This window comes from Neomonachus schauinslandi, chromosome X (assembly GCF_002201575.2).
Source record: "Neomonachus schauinslandi chromosome X, ASM220157v2, whole genome shotgun sequence".
In the NCBI taxonomy this organism is placed as follows: domain Eukaryota; kingdom Metazoa; phylum Chordata; class Mammalia; order Carnivora; family Phocidae; genus Neomonachus; species Neomonachus schauinslandi.
In genome coordinates, this window is record NC_058419.1 from 87,665,434 (window position 1) to 87,682,787 (window position 17,354).

Below are 17,354 nucleotides of genomic sequence, written 5' to 3' on the forward strand. Positions count from 1 at the left end.
GAATAGACTTGGAATCAAATCAACTTAAATGAATTTTTTGCTGAATGGTTAAGTGAATACTGGCTACATACATTAGGATATCCAGGTTAGTAAGCTGTCCTTTACAATTACTGTTTTTGAGTAATTACGTTTAAAGAAAATTTAGTTTGGAAACCTACTTTTCACAGAAGTCATTCAGAACACCCCAATAACCTTCAGGGACAACAAACCATTCACAGTCACCTGGACCAATATTTATGTTAACTGAACAGAAGTTGTTATTTTCTTGATGACCTGAAATGAGAAAAGAAAAACAGTAATCAGCATACTATAAATTCTATAGAAAAATGTGCCTTTAGAAATAAGACCTCGGAAATGTTCAACATAGAATGTTCTGGTGGTATTCAGCTGTTTGTCATTATTTCTGTGTCTAGTTTTAGAGCAGAGTTTGGTCAGCTCCTAACTTATTCAGTAAGACCTTCTGCAGAGGTAGTCTAAATCAAGACTACAAGCTTAGGTTCTACAGCCAGGATCCTAAGCTTATGTGAACCTGCGCGTTGCTAAACCTTTCTGACTCCATTTCCTTATATAGAAGATTAGATAATAACAATTCCAATAAATCACCGGGTTATTTTGAGGGATCAATGAAATAATGACTGCTCTGAACAGTGCCAAATATATGGTAAGTAATAAGTATTAGCTATTATTGATATCATTATCACTTCTTTGTGAACTAATCACCATCTCTCACAAGTAGTATTAGGACATCAATAAAGAGACAAGAAACCTGGTTTTCAAATGTAGCTGTGGGAGTATTATCAACAAAAGTGATGGAGCAGGGAACTCTGGAGAACTCTTCAGAAACACTAAAAAAAGAAAAAAATCTAGTAAAAACTGCCAGAAGCAACCTTACCGGAACTCTGGGCAACAGTCAAGGTTTACAGCGACCAAGTGAATGCCTGACCAGAAAGAACTTACAACACAGTAGGAAACTTTTATGTCACTTTAACTTACCTTATCCCCACCCACATCACTAGTGTGGCAGTGGACTTAAAAATGGTAGTCTTGTGTTCTAGTGTGAGTGTCCCTGGTTCTGGAGGGAGCACAGTGGATCTTGTTCCCAAGGAATTATGTTTTTCTGTTTTGACTTGACTGGAGTTTCCCCAAAGGACTAACACAAGGAGCTTCACTCTATCAGGGCAAGTGGTTCAGTGGAGAAGGTCAAAACATTGAAAGGTCAATGAACAAAGGCAAAAACAAAGAGTTGGGGCAAGCAACAGACACACCAAAGGCCTGGAAAGAAAAGCTGGGGAGTGAGATTTGGGGGGAATAAAAGGTTTTGAAAAGTTCCCGTGAACACTAGAGAATTTAGAAAGCCACATGCATACCCAGAGCAGGGCGCATGCTCAGAAAAATACCTAAGACCATAAATTGTAACTTCTTGCTAATCTTTAGGCGCAGTGCAAGCAAGGAGGTAAAGGCTAAAAGTACAACTGTAAGCAGCATGGATAAGTGTATAAGGAGTGACTCAACACAGAGGCAATCTGCAAAGACCTGGAGAATTATTTTTTCTTTTCTGTTCATTTTTCCATTCTTCTTTCTTTTTTTGGCACAAAGCACTGAAGGAAATCTCTGTCAGGTCACTGGCTAACTGCTGAGATAATGGAAAAGAAACTTCAGCTCCCACACGTGCCAACGAATACAGTCTTTGTGAAAATACTGTGGAAAAGTCACTAAACAAACAGACAACTGTAGCCCACAATAAGGAAGAACAAACCCTGGAGAGGGAGAATCTGATTTCTGTAATTGCCACATGATAACATTCAAAATGTCAAAATATTAGCACAGTACTATGCTTAGGGAACAGAGACCTCAGGGACTACATCTGACCGAGAATACAGTCTTTTTTTTTTTTTAATTCTCAGAGTCTGTTTTCACAAAAAATTATGAGGCTTGCAAATAAACAAAAATGTATGACCCAGTCACAGGAAAAAAAAAATAACAAAACCTATTCCTGAAAAAGAACAGACACTGGACTTCACAAACACTTTAAATCAACTGTCTTAAGTATACTTCAAAGAGCTAAAAGAAACCATAAACAAGAACCACAGGAAACAAGGAAAATGAGGTCTCAACAGAGATTATTAATAAAGAGACAGAAATTACCATAAATAAAATTCTGAAGCTGAAAAGTGTAACTGAAATTAAAAATTCACTAGTGGGTTTCAAACAACAGATCTGAGCAGGTTAAAGCAAGAATCTACAAACTTGTAGATAGGTCAAATGAAACTGACCATTTTGAGAAGAAAGAAAATAGAATGAAGAAAAATTAACAGAGCCTAAGGGACCATCAAATACACTAACCTATGCATTGTGGGAGTCCCAGAAGAGAAGAAGGGACAATAGGGATATATGAAGAAGTGATGGTCCAAAACTTCCCGAATTTGACAGAATACATGCATCTATACATCAAAGAAGCTAAAGAAACTCCAAAGTAGGAAAAACTCAAAGAGAGCCACACCAAGACACAGTATACTCAAACTAAAAACCCAAAGAAAATTTTGAAAGCAGGACAAAAAAGTGATTTGTCACATACAAGGGATTATCAATAAGATTAATAGCTGATTTCAGATCAGAAACCATGGAGGCCAGAAAGCAACAGGGTAACACATTTAAACTGCTGAAAGAAAGAAAGAAAAAAATTAACCAAGAATTCCATATCTGGCAAAACTATTCTTCAAAAATAAAGCAGAAACTAAGACATTCTCAGATAAATAAAAGCTGAAAGAGTCTGTCACTAGCCAATCTGCCATGTAAGAAAATGCTAGAGGCTGAATTTTGGGGCTGAAATGAAACAAAGACAGTAATTCACAGCCCTGTGATGAAGAGATAAAGTACTATAGTAAAAGTAACTACCTAAGTTGGAAGATTCACACTTTCCAATTTTGAAACTTACCTCAAAGGTACAGCAATCAAACCAGTGTGGTACTGACATAACGACAGAGATATAAATCAAGGAAAGAGCATCAAGATTTTAGAAATAAATCCATACATCTGTGGCCAACTGATTTTCAACAAGGGTGCTAAGACCCTTCTATAGAGGAAAGAATAGTTTTTCCAACAAATAGTGCTGGGACAACTGGATATGTAAAAGCATAAATTTAGACCTTTAGCTCATATAAAACCACATATAAAAATTAATATGGATCAAATATCTAAATATAAGAGCTGGAACTATAAAAATCTAAGAAGAAAACCAGGGGTAAAACTTGATAACCCTGGATTCAGCAGTGGTTTCTTACATATGATACCAAAAGCACAAGCAACCAAACAAAAAATGGATAAACTGAACTTCATCAAAATTAAAAACTTTTGGGGCACCTGGGTGGCTCAGTTGGTTAAGCGACTGCCTTTGGCTCAGGTCATGATCCTGGAGTCCCAGGATCGAGTCCCGCATCGGGCTCCCTGCTCAGCAGGGAGTCTGCTTCTCTCTCTGACCCTCCCCCCGTCTCATGTGCTCTCTCTCTCTCTCTCAAATAAATAAAATCTTTAAAAAATAAATAAATAAAAAACTTTTGTATATCAAAGAACATTATCAAGAGAATGAAATAACAACTTAAAGGATAAGAGGAAATATTTGCAAATCATATATTTGATAAGGGGTTAATATGCAAAATATAAGCTCCTACTACTCAACAACAAAAGGACAAACAACTGAATTAAAAAATGGGAAAAGGACCTGAACGGACATTTTTTCAAAGTGGATAATATACATGGCCAGCAAGCACATGAAAATGAAACCACAAAGAAAAACCACTTCACATCCACTGGGTTGGCCATAATAAGAAAAAATGGAAAATAATCAGTGTTGGTAAGGATGTGGGAACTTTCATATATTGCTGGCATGAATGTAAAATGGTGCAGCTACTGTAGAAAGCAGTTTGGCAGTTCCTCAGAAAGTTAAACATAGAATCACCATATGAAATCAAATCAAATCCTAGGTATATAACCAAAAGAACTGGAAAAAGGAATTCAGACAAATACTTGCACATGAATGTTCACAGAAACACTATTCACAACAGCTAAAAAGTGGAATCAACCGAAATGTCCATCAATTGATGAACAGATAAACAAAATGTCCTATATCCACACAATGGAATATTTGGCCATAAAAAGGACTGAACCATTAATACAATGCAGGTGACCTCAAAAACATGCTAACTGAAAGAAGCCAGACACAAAAGGGAACATATTATATGATTCCATTTGTATGAAACATCCAGAACAGGTAATTCTATAGAACCAGAAAGTAGACTACTGGTTGCCAGGGGCAGAAGGAAGTGGGGAATGGGGAGTTAATGTTTAATGGGTATGAGGTTTCCTTTTGGACAGATGAAAATCTCTTGGAACTACACCGAAGTGATGGCTACACAGCACAGTGAATATACGCTAAATGCAACTGAACTGCATACTTTAAAAGGATTAGTTTTACTGTGTGATTTTTACCTCAATAGAGAAAAATGTAGCTGCTCTCACTATACCGTGTCTTTTACGTATGACAGTGTGATGAATATGGTACCTTTAAAAAAATTTTTATTGTTATGTTAATCACCATACATTACATCATTAGTTTTTGATGTAGTGTTCCATGATTCACTGTTTGTGTATAACATCCAATGCTCCATGCAGAATGTGCCCTCTTTAATACCCATCACCAGGCTAACGCATCCTCCCAACACCCTCCCCTCTAGAACCCTCAGTTTGTTTTTCAGAATCCATTGTCTCTCATGGTTCAACTCCCCCTCCGATTTCCCCCCCTTCATTCTTCCCCTCCTGTTGTTTTTTTTTTTTTAACATATATTGTATTATTTGTTTCAGAGGTACAGATCTGTGATTCAACAGTCTTGCACAATTCACAGAACTCACCATAGCACATACTCTCCCCAATGTCTATCACCCAGCCACCCCATCCCTCCCACCCCCCACCACTCCAGCAACTCTCAGTTTGTTTCCTGAGATAAGAATTCCTCATATCAGTGAGGTCATATGATACATGTCTTTCTCTGACTGACTTATTTCGCTCAGCATAACACCCTCCAGTTCCATCCACGTCGTTGCAAATGGCAAGATCTCATTCCTTTTGATGGCTGCATAATATTCCATTGTATATATATACCACATCTTCTTTATCCATTCATCTGTCGATGGACATCTGGGCTCTTTCCACAGTTTGGCTATTGTGGACATTGCTGCTATAAACATGGGGGTGGACATACCCCTTCGGATCCCTACATTTGTATCTTTGGGGTAAATACCCAGTGGGGCAATTGCTGGATCATATGGGAGCTCTATTTTTAACTTTTTGAGGAACCTCCATACTGTTCTCCAGAGTGATTGCACCAGCTTGCATTCCCACCAACAGTGTAGGAGGGTTCCCCTTTCTCCGCATCCCCGCCAACATCTGTCATTTCCTGACTTGTTAATTTTAGCCATTCTGACTGGTGTGAGGTGATATCTCATTGAGGTTTTGATTGGGATTTCCCTGATGCCGAGTGATGTTAAGCACTTTTTCATGTGTCTGTTGGCCATTTGGATGTCTTCTTTGGAAAAATGTCTGTTCATGTCTTCTGCCCATTTCTTGATTGGATCATGTGTTCTTTGGGTGTTGAGTTTAATAAGTTCTTTAAAGAAATGGACCCTCAACTCTATGGTCAACTAATCTTTAACAAAGCAGGAAAGAATGTTCAATGGAAAAAAGTCTCTTCAACAAATGGTGTTGGGGAAAAAAAAGTGAGTATGGTACTCTTAATACTTACAAACTCTTACCATGGGTAGATGGTTGGAATTGTCCATGGTGTGGACTCCAAAATAAAATTTAGCACTAATTATAATTAGAGATGCTGAAATCCCACTGTCAAATTCAAAATATTTTGGGGTAGAGCCTGAGAGCACCTCTATAGTTTAGGACATACATGATTGAGCATAAAGTCCATGAGGTAGGTACCACCTTATCTATGTAACTCCAGGAACAGAGTGTTTGCCCCATAAAAAAGTATTCAAAATAATTTTTAAAAAATTGAACTAAACTAATTAAACTATTCATTTCTTCTAAGACCGAGTTCTCTAACAGAGTAACCACCTGAAATGGGGTTTATATAAACTGAGATGTGCAGAAATTATAAAGTACACACTAGATTTCAAAGACTTAATATGAAAACAAAAACTGTGAAAAATCCCATAACTTTTATATTGATTACAAGTGGAAATGATAAGATTTGGATATACCAGGTTAAAATTATTTTCACCTATTTTGTTTTGCATCGATATGACTACTATAAAATTTTAAATCATATATATGACTTGCATTATATTTCTACTAGATAGCACTACTCTAAGGGAATTCCTTAGAGAATTCTTCAGTGTTCCACAGGACACTTCTGAAAAACTAATGCCTTATATACAAACTGGAAAAAAAAAAAACCCAAAAAGTTCAGACACAAGTGACAAAGAAGTAATCTACCAAGTTTGCTTCCCGCCCCCCCATCTGTAATGAAAAACTGCATTCTTTTTGAGTTGAGGGTATTATTTACATAAAATAATTCAAATTGGAGAGGTTTTCAATTGAAATGAATCTTAAAAGAACCAATCCAATACTACATACATAAGAAAAATGAACTCTTGGGGCGCCTGGGTGGCACAGTTGGTTAAGCATCCGACTCTTAGTTTTGGCTCAGGTCCTGATCTCAGGGTTGGGAGATCGAGCCCTGTATTGGGCTCCACACTCCTTGCAGACTCTGCTTGAGATTCTCTGTCCCTCTCTCTCTGACCCTCCTGCTCTAAAATAAATAAATAAATCTTAAAAAAAAAAAAAAAAATCCCTCTAGAGAGTTCAAATAACTTGCCCAGTATTTACATCAGTGTCTAAATGGCAAAGGGGGCGGGACATATAGCTCTTCTGCCATTTATTCTAGAACTGTTTCCACTTTACCCAACTATGGATAAAATATCACAGAATTGGGCTTCCAATGGCTTGAGGACAAAAACTACTACAACCTAATGGTTCTAATCCTGGCTGTACAGTATAATCCTCTGGGAAACTTTGTAAAAAATATTGTGCCTGATCCCAATCTCCAGAGGTTAATCAATTATTTATTTTCAAAAGAGATTCTAACAAGCAGTCAGGACTCGGAATCCACTGACTTATGTTACCCAGAAGCAAGCATAGGCCTATTTTGAAACAACTTTGTAGTTACAATTCAATAAGCAGGTGACAAAGAAGAAAGCACTCTGGTTTTCAAACCATGGCTGCTTCAAGTTGCAAAGAGAAACATCTGATGGTGATATGCAGCCTACAGGCATTGGCATATAGGTGAACTTGTTATCACCAGTCATCAGCCCTAATTGTTAAATATTTTGAACATCACTCAGAAATTTCATGTTAATCCAAGGAAACACAAAGAAGATGGTATTTTAGTGTTGGTCAGAATTTTAAGTTTAAAACCAATGTAATTCATTTTACAAATGAAGAAAAAGACCCAGAGAAAGAAATGTGACTTGCCAAAAGTGACAAGCCCAGTTAATAAAAAGTCCAGACTGGATACCAGGAGAACTCTAGAAATGTCTCCCCATCAAGTGCTTTGTGTGAACTCTGTGTTGCACCCCAATTAGAGGATTACAACCTCTACTTCCTTATTTAAATGAAATAGAATGGAACAGGCTAGAAAATGTATTATTCTATGAAACTGTTCTTGTATACACATATGTACACAAAGTCATAAAATATATATATATATATTTTAAAGATTTTATTTATTTATTTGACAGAGACGCAGCAAGAGAGGGAAAACAAGCAGGGGGAGTGGGAGAGGGGGAAGCAGGCTTCCTGCGGAGCAGGGAGCCCCATGCGGGGCTCAATCCCAGGACTCTGGGATCATGACCTGAGCCGAAAGCAGATGCTTAATGACTGAGCCACCCAGGCGCCCCCATAAAATATATTTCTTTTTTTTTTTTTTTTTTTAGATTTTATTTATTTGACAGAGAGAGAGAGACGCAGCGAGAGAGGGAACACAAGCAGAGGGAGTGGTAGAGGGAGAAGCAGGCTTCCTGCCAAACAGGGAGCCCAATGCGGGGCTCGATCTCAGGACCCTGGGATCATGACCTGAGCCGAAGGCAGACGCCCAACGACTGAGCCACCCAGGCGCCCCAAAATATATTTCTTAGTGTGACTATGGCAAAAAGAAAAGTTTAGAAAAAACTATATCCCATCACTCTGCAGGAGACAGGATCAACAACAGTCTCTAAGCCACAGGGACTTTCCCAGGAGTGCTCCAATGACCCCTTTCCAGATTAAACAATGCTATTGTTTCAGGACTATTTTATTAAAAAAAAAGAATATAACAGAAAAAATCTTAATAATACAAGTCAAACCTTATAACAGGAGTAATCCTTTCAGTTTCCTTCACTGTATATGAAAAGAATCTGGTTCTCTTTTGCATGTTTCACATTTCGATTAATTCTGTTTTTCAATTGTAGGAGATAATGTTAGTTCATAAAAGTTACCTGGTGTTCTGCTTCCTGGAACTTTCATGTACAGTTGAACTGTGTTCATGCCCAGTATGGTATGACCAACATGGCTTAGAAGATTTCCTGCTGATACGACACGCACAAAAGCAGGAAGTTTAGTCAGCTCATGTAGTTGCAACTTCCATCTGCAATAAAATAACAACAGATCAAGAGTGAAATCCTGCTACAAATATTTGTGGAAGTTAGCCATTTCTTCAAAAACTTTGTGTCCCAATCCAAAAAACAATGAGATCTATAAATATTGTACTTTTGCATAGGGAACACTGAAATGCTTAATTTTTTCAATTTTTCCAAAGAAAACTTCCTAATGAAAAGAGGCATAAAAATTACTGAGTTAAAAACAAAACAAAAATACCAAGTAAATGAAAGAAAAAAACCTGACTTCCTATTTTTATAATTGCTGTAGAATTCTATTTTATAAAATTATTATACACTATTAGTCATAAAATGTAACTTTATGATTGTGTACTTAGCCTAGTCAGGGTCTTGATGAAAACCTGTATAAGAGTTTTAAGTTTAAGAAAATAACTTCACTGTAAAACCTAGCAAAAATAATTTATCTGAAACTTGTATATCAACTTGGAAAAATGACAAGGGAGGAAAGAGAAGAGGAAATTGTAGACAATTCTCAGTCTTGCAGAGGATACCTCTTTGCATCAGTTCACAGAAATACTATGAAGACTTACTTTTTGTCATCAGACAGGTCAATGTTGGTCCCAAACTTTATGGTTTTAAAGGGTCCTTTCCTCCTCCTCCCAGAACTTAAAAAAAAGAGAGAGACAATATTAGAAACATGCCTTTTAAACAGAAATACTAAGTGGACATTAAAAATGACTTACTTATCTGAAGATGTAGATTCACTATCTGAGTGGTCTTTATGGTGACTTCTTTTCTCATTTTCTTCCTATAGATTAAGCAAAACACATTCTAGTTTAGTATTCCATAACCAGCTATCCTTTCCATCATGCAACTGTAAATTTCACACCTAGATTGATGGTATTATCTATGTTTGGAAGCTAAGTTTCTACAGGCCGCTTTCACATGAAAATTTCTTTAAAGACCACACATTAAATAAAAACCCAAGAAAAGTCAATGCTCACCACCCCTCGGCATGGTATCTGACCTCCTCAGCCACAGTTATCTTAAGAGTTCTTTCTTAATAACATTCTTCTATAAGGGGAAAAATCTATAGATTCTCATTCTTGCCCCATTTTTAAGAGGAGAGAATTTTTTTTTTTTTTTTAATTGAGAGGCCTATCCATCTTGATTATAAATTTTCTAAACTAGCAGGGCTGTGTGGGTATGTATGTAACTATAAGGGTAGAAGGTTAAGATGTTCTCTATTCTTGATTATGGACAAATGGAAGTTCTCCCTGGGTTAAATCTTTTCTTCCACAATGAATTATACACAAATGGTAACACATTTACAACATTAGTAAGGAAAAGAAGTGCTGCATAAATATAGGTGCTTTTCAATGCAAATATTACTACTATTATTTACAATTTTGGGGTCACAGATACAGTATCTCAACACTGTCCTACTATTCAAGTTAGCAATACGTAGTATATTTTGGCCTCCCTCCCTTTAAATGTATAGTTTCTAAACATTTGCCAAATTTTTCACATGTAATGGTCCATGCTGTCAAAGCACACAAAAAGGCATCTTTTCTTTGGTTATGGATCCCATCCCATATAAATACTCTGCCTCTTAGGATCTTTGCTTTTCAACTCCTCCTCCTTTGGTGGCTTCTTTGGTGATCCCTGAATCTTGCTTATTATTTATCCTCTTCTGAACATAATACTACCACATAGTTGAAGTATCTCAAAAGTTTGTCCATATGAGATTCATACAGACAATGAATTCACTACAGCTCATTAAAGCTGCAGGACAATTCTCATTAGATGAATTTCTCTGTAGGATATAGGGAATGATAGTGAGAAAGAAATACAAATACACAGTTCGCAGGTACAAATGTTGCCTTCATTAAAAATGTGAACTAGAGGCAGAATTTTAAAGAGATAAGCAAATCTAATGAATTACAAATTAAAGACTTGCAGGCACATATTAAGTTTTAGCTGTAAGATATGTACAAAACAACTTAGTAGTACAGACAAGTATTTGAGTAATACATTTAATAAACTCATTTTTGTGGATGTTTTATGTTCACTTTGTGGGAGAATTCACAAAGTACTCATTATAGTGCTAAAGGATTTTAGTAATGATTCACTGCTGAAATGACTGAGTCTTTTAATAATAATCCTCTGATTATTTTTCCGCTTTGGTTTTTAATTTTCCATATATTTTGAAATAATTTATGCCTCTCCCTCAGTTTTCTCTTTCAGACTGAGGCCAGTAAGAACAACACTAATGCTTCCTGGAGGCGTTATCTATCAGATAATACTAACCTGGTAGAGGAGAAAAATGGGAAGGCACAAGACTAGGAATTCTGCAAGCATAAAGCAATCTTGAGACTTACTTTATCCTCTGGTATCAGTGGCTCTCAATCAGAGGCAATTTTACCCTCCAAGGGATATTTGGCATGCCTGGAGACCTTTTTGACTGTTAACAACTGGGGTAGATGGTAAGGGGTGTGCTATAGGCATCTAGTGGAGAGAGGTCAGGGATGCTACCAAACACCCTACAATATACAAGACAGCCTCCCACAACAATGTATTATCCAACCAAAATGTTAATAATGCCAAGATTGAGAAAGCCTGCTTTAAACAGAAACATCCCAGGGATGAGGGAGACATCTTGTAACAATATTTACTTTATCAACCCATAGGCTTGCTTTGACTTTACTAAGAGCAAACTGCATAGCACTTACATAGTATTTCGTGTAACTACAAAATAATGAGATGCTTACAAAAGAAATGTGCCCTTTCAAAATAAAAGAACATAAAACAATAAAAGTCTAAAAATAAAATAATGTTCAAGGAGTAAACACTTACCCTCAATGATTCCTGGAAGGAGGAGGCCTGGTACTGTGCATATTTAGCAATTGTAGTATGAGATCGATTACTTTCACAATGCCAGATTTTCTTCGTTCCAGTAGGATCCCAGTTTTCATCTGCTGGCTGCAACAACTGTGTCCTCACTTCCACCATATGTTCATTGTTAGCTTCCACCAAAGTTTTGGTAGAGAAAAGTCCCAGGTCTTCATAAATAAATAAATGTAGTTAATAAATGAAAATTATATTTGGAATAATACATTAAAAGTGCTTTATGGCATTCTATCCGGTTCCCCTAAAAAACAACCAGGGCCTCTGCACAACCTAAACTTCGTGCCAGGTTTACACAACCAGACAATGAAGCCCCAGACCTAATCATCATGCCACCAGCAAAGGCGGAATCAAGGGGCCAGGCACTAGTTAGGAGGCTACAATCTTATTAGTAGCATTGTATTTTATCTTTCATTAGATAACCTAATGAAATTCTTTCATTAGATAACCTAAATCACAATTATATAATTAGACCAAAATAAAAGCTAAATTTAAAAACCACTAGTAAATTGCCAGGAACCAATATTGTCATTGTATCTTCACACTATGGATTAAAAAAGTGATACACAACCACACACACACACACACAAAGCCAGAAAATATTAAAATGAAAATGTGAAAACTGAAAAACTTAATAGAAATAAGTTTCTGCCACTGCTTTAAGAGTCACAGATAGCAAAGGAAATATAAAACTTTTTTCTTATTTAAAGCTTACCCAACTTAAGAGCTCCAGCAAGGCCACGTATTACTGTAACAGGGTTGTTTGGATTTGTACAAAATTGGTGTAATGGAGGAAAGAAAGCATCACGTTTATTTTCCAACTGTAAAATTAAAACATATGGTCAGATCTCTGGAAAACAGACCTTTTATTTAAATATTATGCCAAATTCATATTCATCATTTATTGCAATTTCAACAATGCACCCTGTAATTTCTATTTTATGTTTTATAGCATTTTATCACTATGTCTTTTGACCCTAAGTTGTAATTAGATAGTAATCACATACATTTCTCTTGTCCACTGTATCTTGAACAAAATATGCGGGAAGAAATAAAATTAAAACTTCAAAATCAAAGCGATTTAAATATTATTCAATTTTAAAAAGGGAGAAAATCCTATCACATGCTACAATGTGGATGAACCTTGAAGACACTATGTTCAGTGAGAATAAAGCACTCACAAAAAGAAAAATTGTGTAAAATTTTACTTATATGAGGTATCTAATGTAGTCAATTTATAGAAACATAAATTGGTGGTTACCCAGGGGCTGAGGAGACCAGGGAAAAGGGAGTTGCTATTTAATGGGTATAGAATTTCAGATTTGCAAGATGAAAAGATTCTGGAGAAGTGTTTTGCAACAATAAGAATATTACTTAACACTACGAAGTGTATAGTTAAAAATGGTTAAGATGGTAAATTTTATGTTATGTGGGCTTTTTCCTCACAAAAAGAGAAAAGAAAACCACAAAAGGTCAAAGTGTTTTTAAAAATAATACCAAAGTGAAAGCAAGCTGAAGACCCATAAAAGATAAACCTTAATTTTGCATTTCCCTCTCTCAGCCTTCAGTTTAAAGGTTTTATTACACATCTATCCCAGTGCTTCTCTTACATACTAAAGGATCAATACTGGTTGGAGGAAGGATTAATACACTATTTGGCCTCTAGAGGGCAAAAACAGGGCCAAATCCCCAAAAACAAACTTTATAGTTTAACATTTTTTTCATTTGGGGTAGAATTGGGAGGATGGAAGGAAATGGGGTAGGAGGACCTACTTGGGAGAAATGTAAGAGTTTCTTTGAACTTTTATCAACTTCCTACATCAGATGTCTAAATGTTCTTAAAGTAAAACTAACATCCGGTTTTAAATAATCTTTTAACATTCTTTAAAAAAAAAATGACATACCTATTTATCACATTTTATGTTTTCAAATGCCTTTTTTGAAGGTAATGAAAATATATAGTTTTGCAGATGCATAAGCAGAATGAATGTTAAGGTCCATACAACTAGTAGAATGCAGATTTAAAACCCAGCATAAGTTATACTTTTAGGTGGTTTTTGCCTCATACCGTTCAAAATTGGAGGCAGTAAGAAGTATTTCTCACTACTCTAATGTAATCATGGTTAATAACTGAGAAGGCATGTTTTAAATGCTATTATGAAGTCTTTCTGAATACATCGTTTTCCCCCCAAAACATTCAAGCTACTGCAAATAATTTTAATGTTTCCTAAAGGGCATCCATATTAACTTAAAGCAAGATCTTATGAAAGACAGGTAGGTGCAAACACCGGTTTAATTTATTTCTAGTCAGTTAATTCAGACTCACATAAATACTAGGTGTAGGTGGATTCAACTTGTCCTTTGGCAAGGGAGGGTATGGTGAAGATGGTGGTCTTGGAGGTGGACATTTATCCAATAAAATGCTACTGTTAGATAAGCCATTTTTACCTAGATTCCTTAAAAAAAAAAAAAAAAGAAGGGAGAATAAATCAGCTGTACATTTATTTAGAAAACAGAAAAAAAAAATCCTGAATTAAGTACTAATTAAGTTACTGGGCAGCTGCATAAATCCAGGAGATTTGGATCTATCAGAAAAAACTAAGAACAATTATTAACTTCAGCAAATACTTAGTTTCATTCCTCTATTTTCACTGAAGTAATAGAAAAAATACAACACATGAATTATTGATGACATTCCTTATTTTGCTCCTAACTTTCCAATTTATTTTCCTCACCTAAGGAACAAACACGAACTCCAATTTCCTCTCCACCATCTTCTACCATCAGAGTCTTTCCATTAAACGTTAAAATAACTTGACCAAAAAGGTCTAGATAATAGTAAAAATAGAATACGTCTTTCTTCCTATGTCTCATCTCAGCAATTATAACCAGAATATCTTTGTGATAATTCTCAAACCGAAAAGATCTGTACCTTTTTTTCCTCTCAAATCTGGAAAGAATTTTCTGTGTAACTCCCTAATAAAATTCAGCAAGACTCCAATCTACTAAATTTTATGGAAATTATACCAGTTATTTTTAATGAGGCATATAACTGCTATCTATTCTCTGATATTCTATATAATTATTACTTAGTAGTAGTTGGGGTTTCTTTTCCTTTAGTGGGTTGAAGTATCATGTTTGTTAAGTTATAAATTCTTCAAATATGGCAGAATTATTTCAAAATTGTAACTCTTTTAGTGTTAAAAAAAAATTTTTTTTTTTCCTACTTCTTAAAGTCTATATCCAACTCAGAAAATCAGCAAGATATAATTTTGAGCTTTCGATTCATTCCAGGTTAACTTCACCCAATTATTACAAGTTCAAAAATAATCAATGCATTAAAATAGCAAGTACTTTAACACTACAATTTTAGTTAAGAATTTGAAAATTGTAATTATGGCAGGGAGTTAAACTTAGTAATTTTACTTACTGAAGAAGGAATTAGCAATTTTCATCATATATTATAGAATACAGGTTGAAACAAAATTAATTTCCCTTATCTTGCTATGTTTTTGCCAAACTGAGAAAACCCTTACAAATCAGCCTGTTTGGGTTGGCATTAATGAAAACTAAGGCTTGAAATTCCACTGCTACAAACTTTTGAGATGTTACATTAAACAGGATCATGGATGTCACTTTCTTAATTTAACTGTAACTCCAAGTAAAAACAAAAGTGTTCATGGCAGGTCTCAAGGAATGAATTAAGTTTAAAATAACGGATTTTTTTTAAAAGTATGTGAAATAGTTATTAAAGTGAAATTTTAAGTTCAACTAACAATTAAGGCTAAAGGTTAAATAAATGAATATTCTACCACGACATCTCTCAACAAAGCATGAGTGTCCTCTACATTTAAAGATAGGCATTTAAGCTTTTAAATTTAGGTATAAAATCAGTACTAATTTATAAATTCCATGGAAGTAGAAAATAGGTGGTTGACACTGGTAAAGAAACAATTCGAGTATTATCATTAAATCAATGCAAAATAAACATTCACTTACAAGATATGAATAAATAATTAGTTTGCATGCTGAATTGTATATCTGCCACTCTTTTAACTTTGGGATTTAAAGAAAATATGACTCCGAATACATAAAATTTGTTTTCTAGAGCAGGAGATGAATGTACAATATAGTAAATGATTAATATTTTAAGGAATTGGAAGATACGGACCACACATTAAAACTACCATAAAAGAACATCTCATACTAATTAAATGTGGCACCAAAATTTAAGCTTCTACAACATTCTGGACATTTAGAGATGAGACTAGAAAACAGGGTTTGATAGATTAGCAGAATTCTGCCTCCATCATTTCTACAGTTCTGTAACAAAAGAGAAAAGGGAAATGGGAAAGTATAATAATGAAAAACACAGCTGCTTTTATTTTAAAATAGAAAAGAAAAAGGTGGAGAAAAGAAAAAAAAGGTGAGACATGACTAAGGGAACGGATAGTGATTGAACCACCAAATGTTGCAATTACAATTTTAAACCATAAAAGCAGCAAAGGTATTGTAATCGCCTTTTGATGTATAGCACCTAAGATGAACCAAACAAGAATAATCAACATCTTAAAAAGGAACTATATATGTGAAAATAAGAGAGTAGTCAGAATAAACCATGTAATCAAATTGAATCCAGCCGTTTACTATTGTATTACAAGACTCCCTGCTTTTTTGAGGCCAAGTCTGAAACAAACAGGAATTTCCCTGAAGGAATTCATGTAGGTAGTTGTCTATATAGTGACTATAAGCTTTTTCCATTGAAAATACACTTATCAGTCCTAATACAAAGGACAGAACTGTACATAACAGGAAAAGACTTTATCTTATGAACATATAAGTGTCCAACACTATTTATAGTACTTCAAAGCTAGGGTAATGAAACTAATCTAACAACGCAAAGTAGAGAAAGGCATTGAAGAAAAGAAATACTATCCCATTTTAAATCCTTTTCTCTCATTTTGAAACTTTCCCCAAGCAGAGTAGGAAACAATTAGTCATTGCCCAATTCTTTACAATATTGGCTTAAACTTGTTTCACATTTACCCATATCATTTGGTAGATAAATGAAGAAGTGCTCTGTAAGTAAACCAATCTACGCTTTAATTATCTTTGGTTATGAAGCTTCTAGACCAGACATCAAGTCTCTTGAGCCTAAGTCACTTTCCTCTTCCAAGTTCTGGAATCCTGCCCAGCAGACAGGACATCACCAACAGAACAGAAATGGTAAACCTGATGCCTATCATTTGCCATCTTGACTTTTCTCTTAAGATTTGTATCTCTTCTAATTTATCAGAGCATCTTTGGTCTCTTCATTAATAAACCAAGGCCTATAGTTACTGAAATAACACAAGCAAACACAGGGATCCATAGTGTTTTGATGTATCAAGCCACTTACAACTGTGTGTGTGTGTGTTTATGTATATATAAGATGCATAATATGTATATATAAAAACTCACACATATACATAATTAAGTTTCTGTAAAAAGGCAAAATTGTCTTTTAAGAGCTAAAAATAAAACTGTAAGAATGTGCTTAAAAATTCTGAAGTAAATATTTACATATACCTAAAAGGTGAGATGGAAGATTATAATCTTTAATATATTAAGAAACAGAGTCACACCTAGGTACCCACAGCATATGACTTTATTAATAAAAACTTAGGTAACTGCTACTATACACTGTTTATAACTTGCACGTCCATGGAACTCTTTCACATTATTTCTCCAGAATACCCTTAGGTCCCATACAGTATATGATATTAGTTTTGGACCTCTAAATTTTCCCC

General features: G+C 35.1%; 1 protein-coding gene across 7 annotated transcripts in view; it reads right to left on the reverse strand.

Moving 5' to 3' along the window:
- Positions 1-17,354, reverse strand: part of KDM6A (lysine demethylase 6A) — a 195,752-nt gene that overhangs the window by 24,009 nt on the left and 154,389 nt on the right. For all 7 annotated transcript variants that reach the window (XM_021682119.2, XM_021682138.2, XM_021682110.2 and 4 more), the window contains 7 exons: positions 13,892-14,021; positions 12,281-12,386; positions 11,515-11,720; positions 9,402-9,466; positions 9,249-9,323; positions 8,539-8,687; positions 159-273 (listed from right to left, as the gene is read on the reverse strand). In XM_021682119.2, the coding sequence (XP_021537794.1) occupies positions 159-273; positions 8,539-8,687; positions 9,249-9,323; positions 9,402-9,466; positions 11,515-11,720; positions 12,281-12,386; positions 13,892-14,021 (846 nt within the window). The remainder of the gene's footprint in view (positions 1-158; positions 274-8,538; positions 8,688-9,248; positions 9,324-9,401; positions 9,467-11,514; positions 11,721-12,280; positions 12,387-13,891; positions 14,022-17,354) is intronic.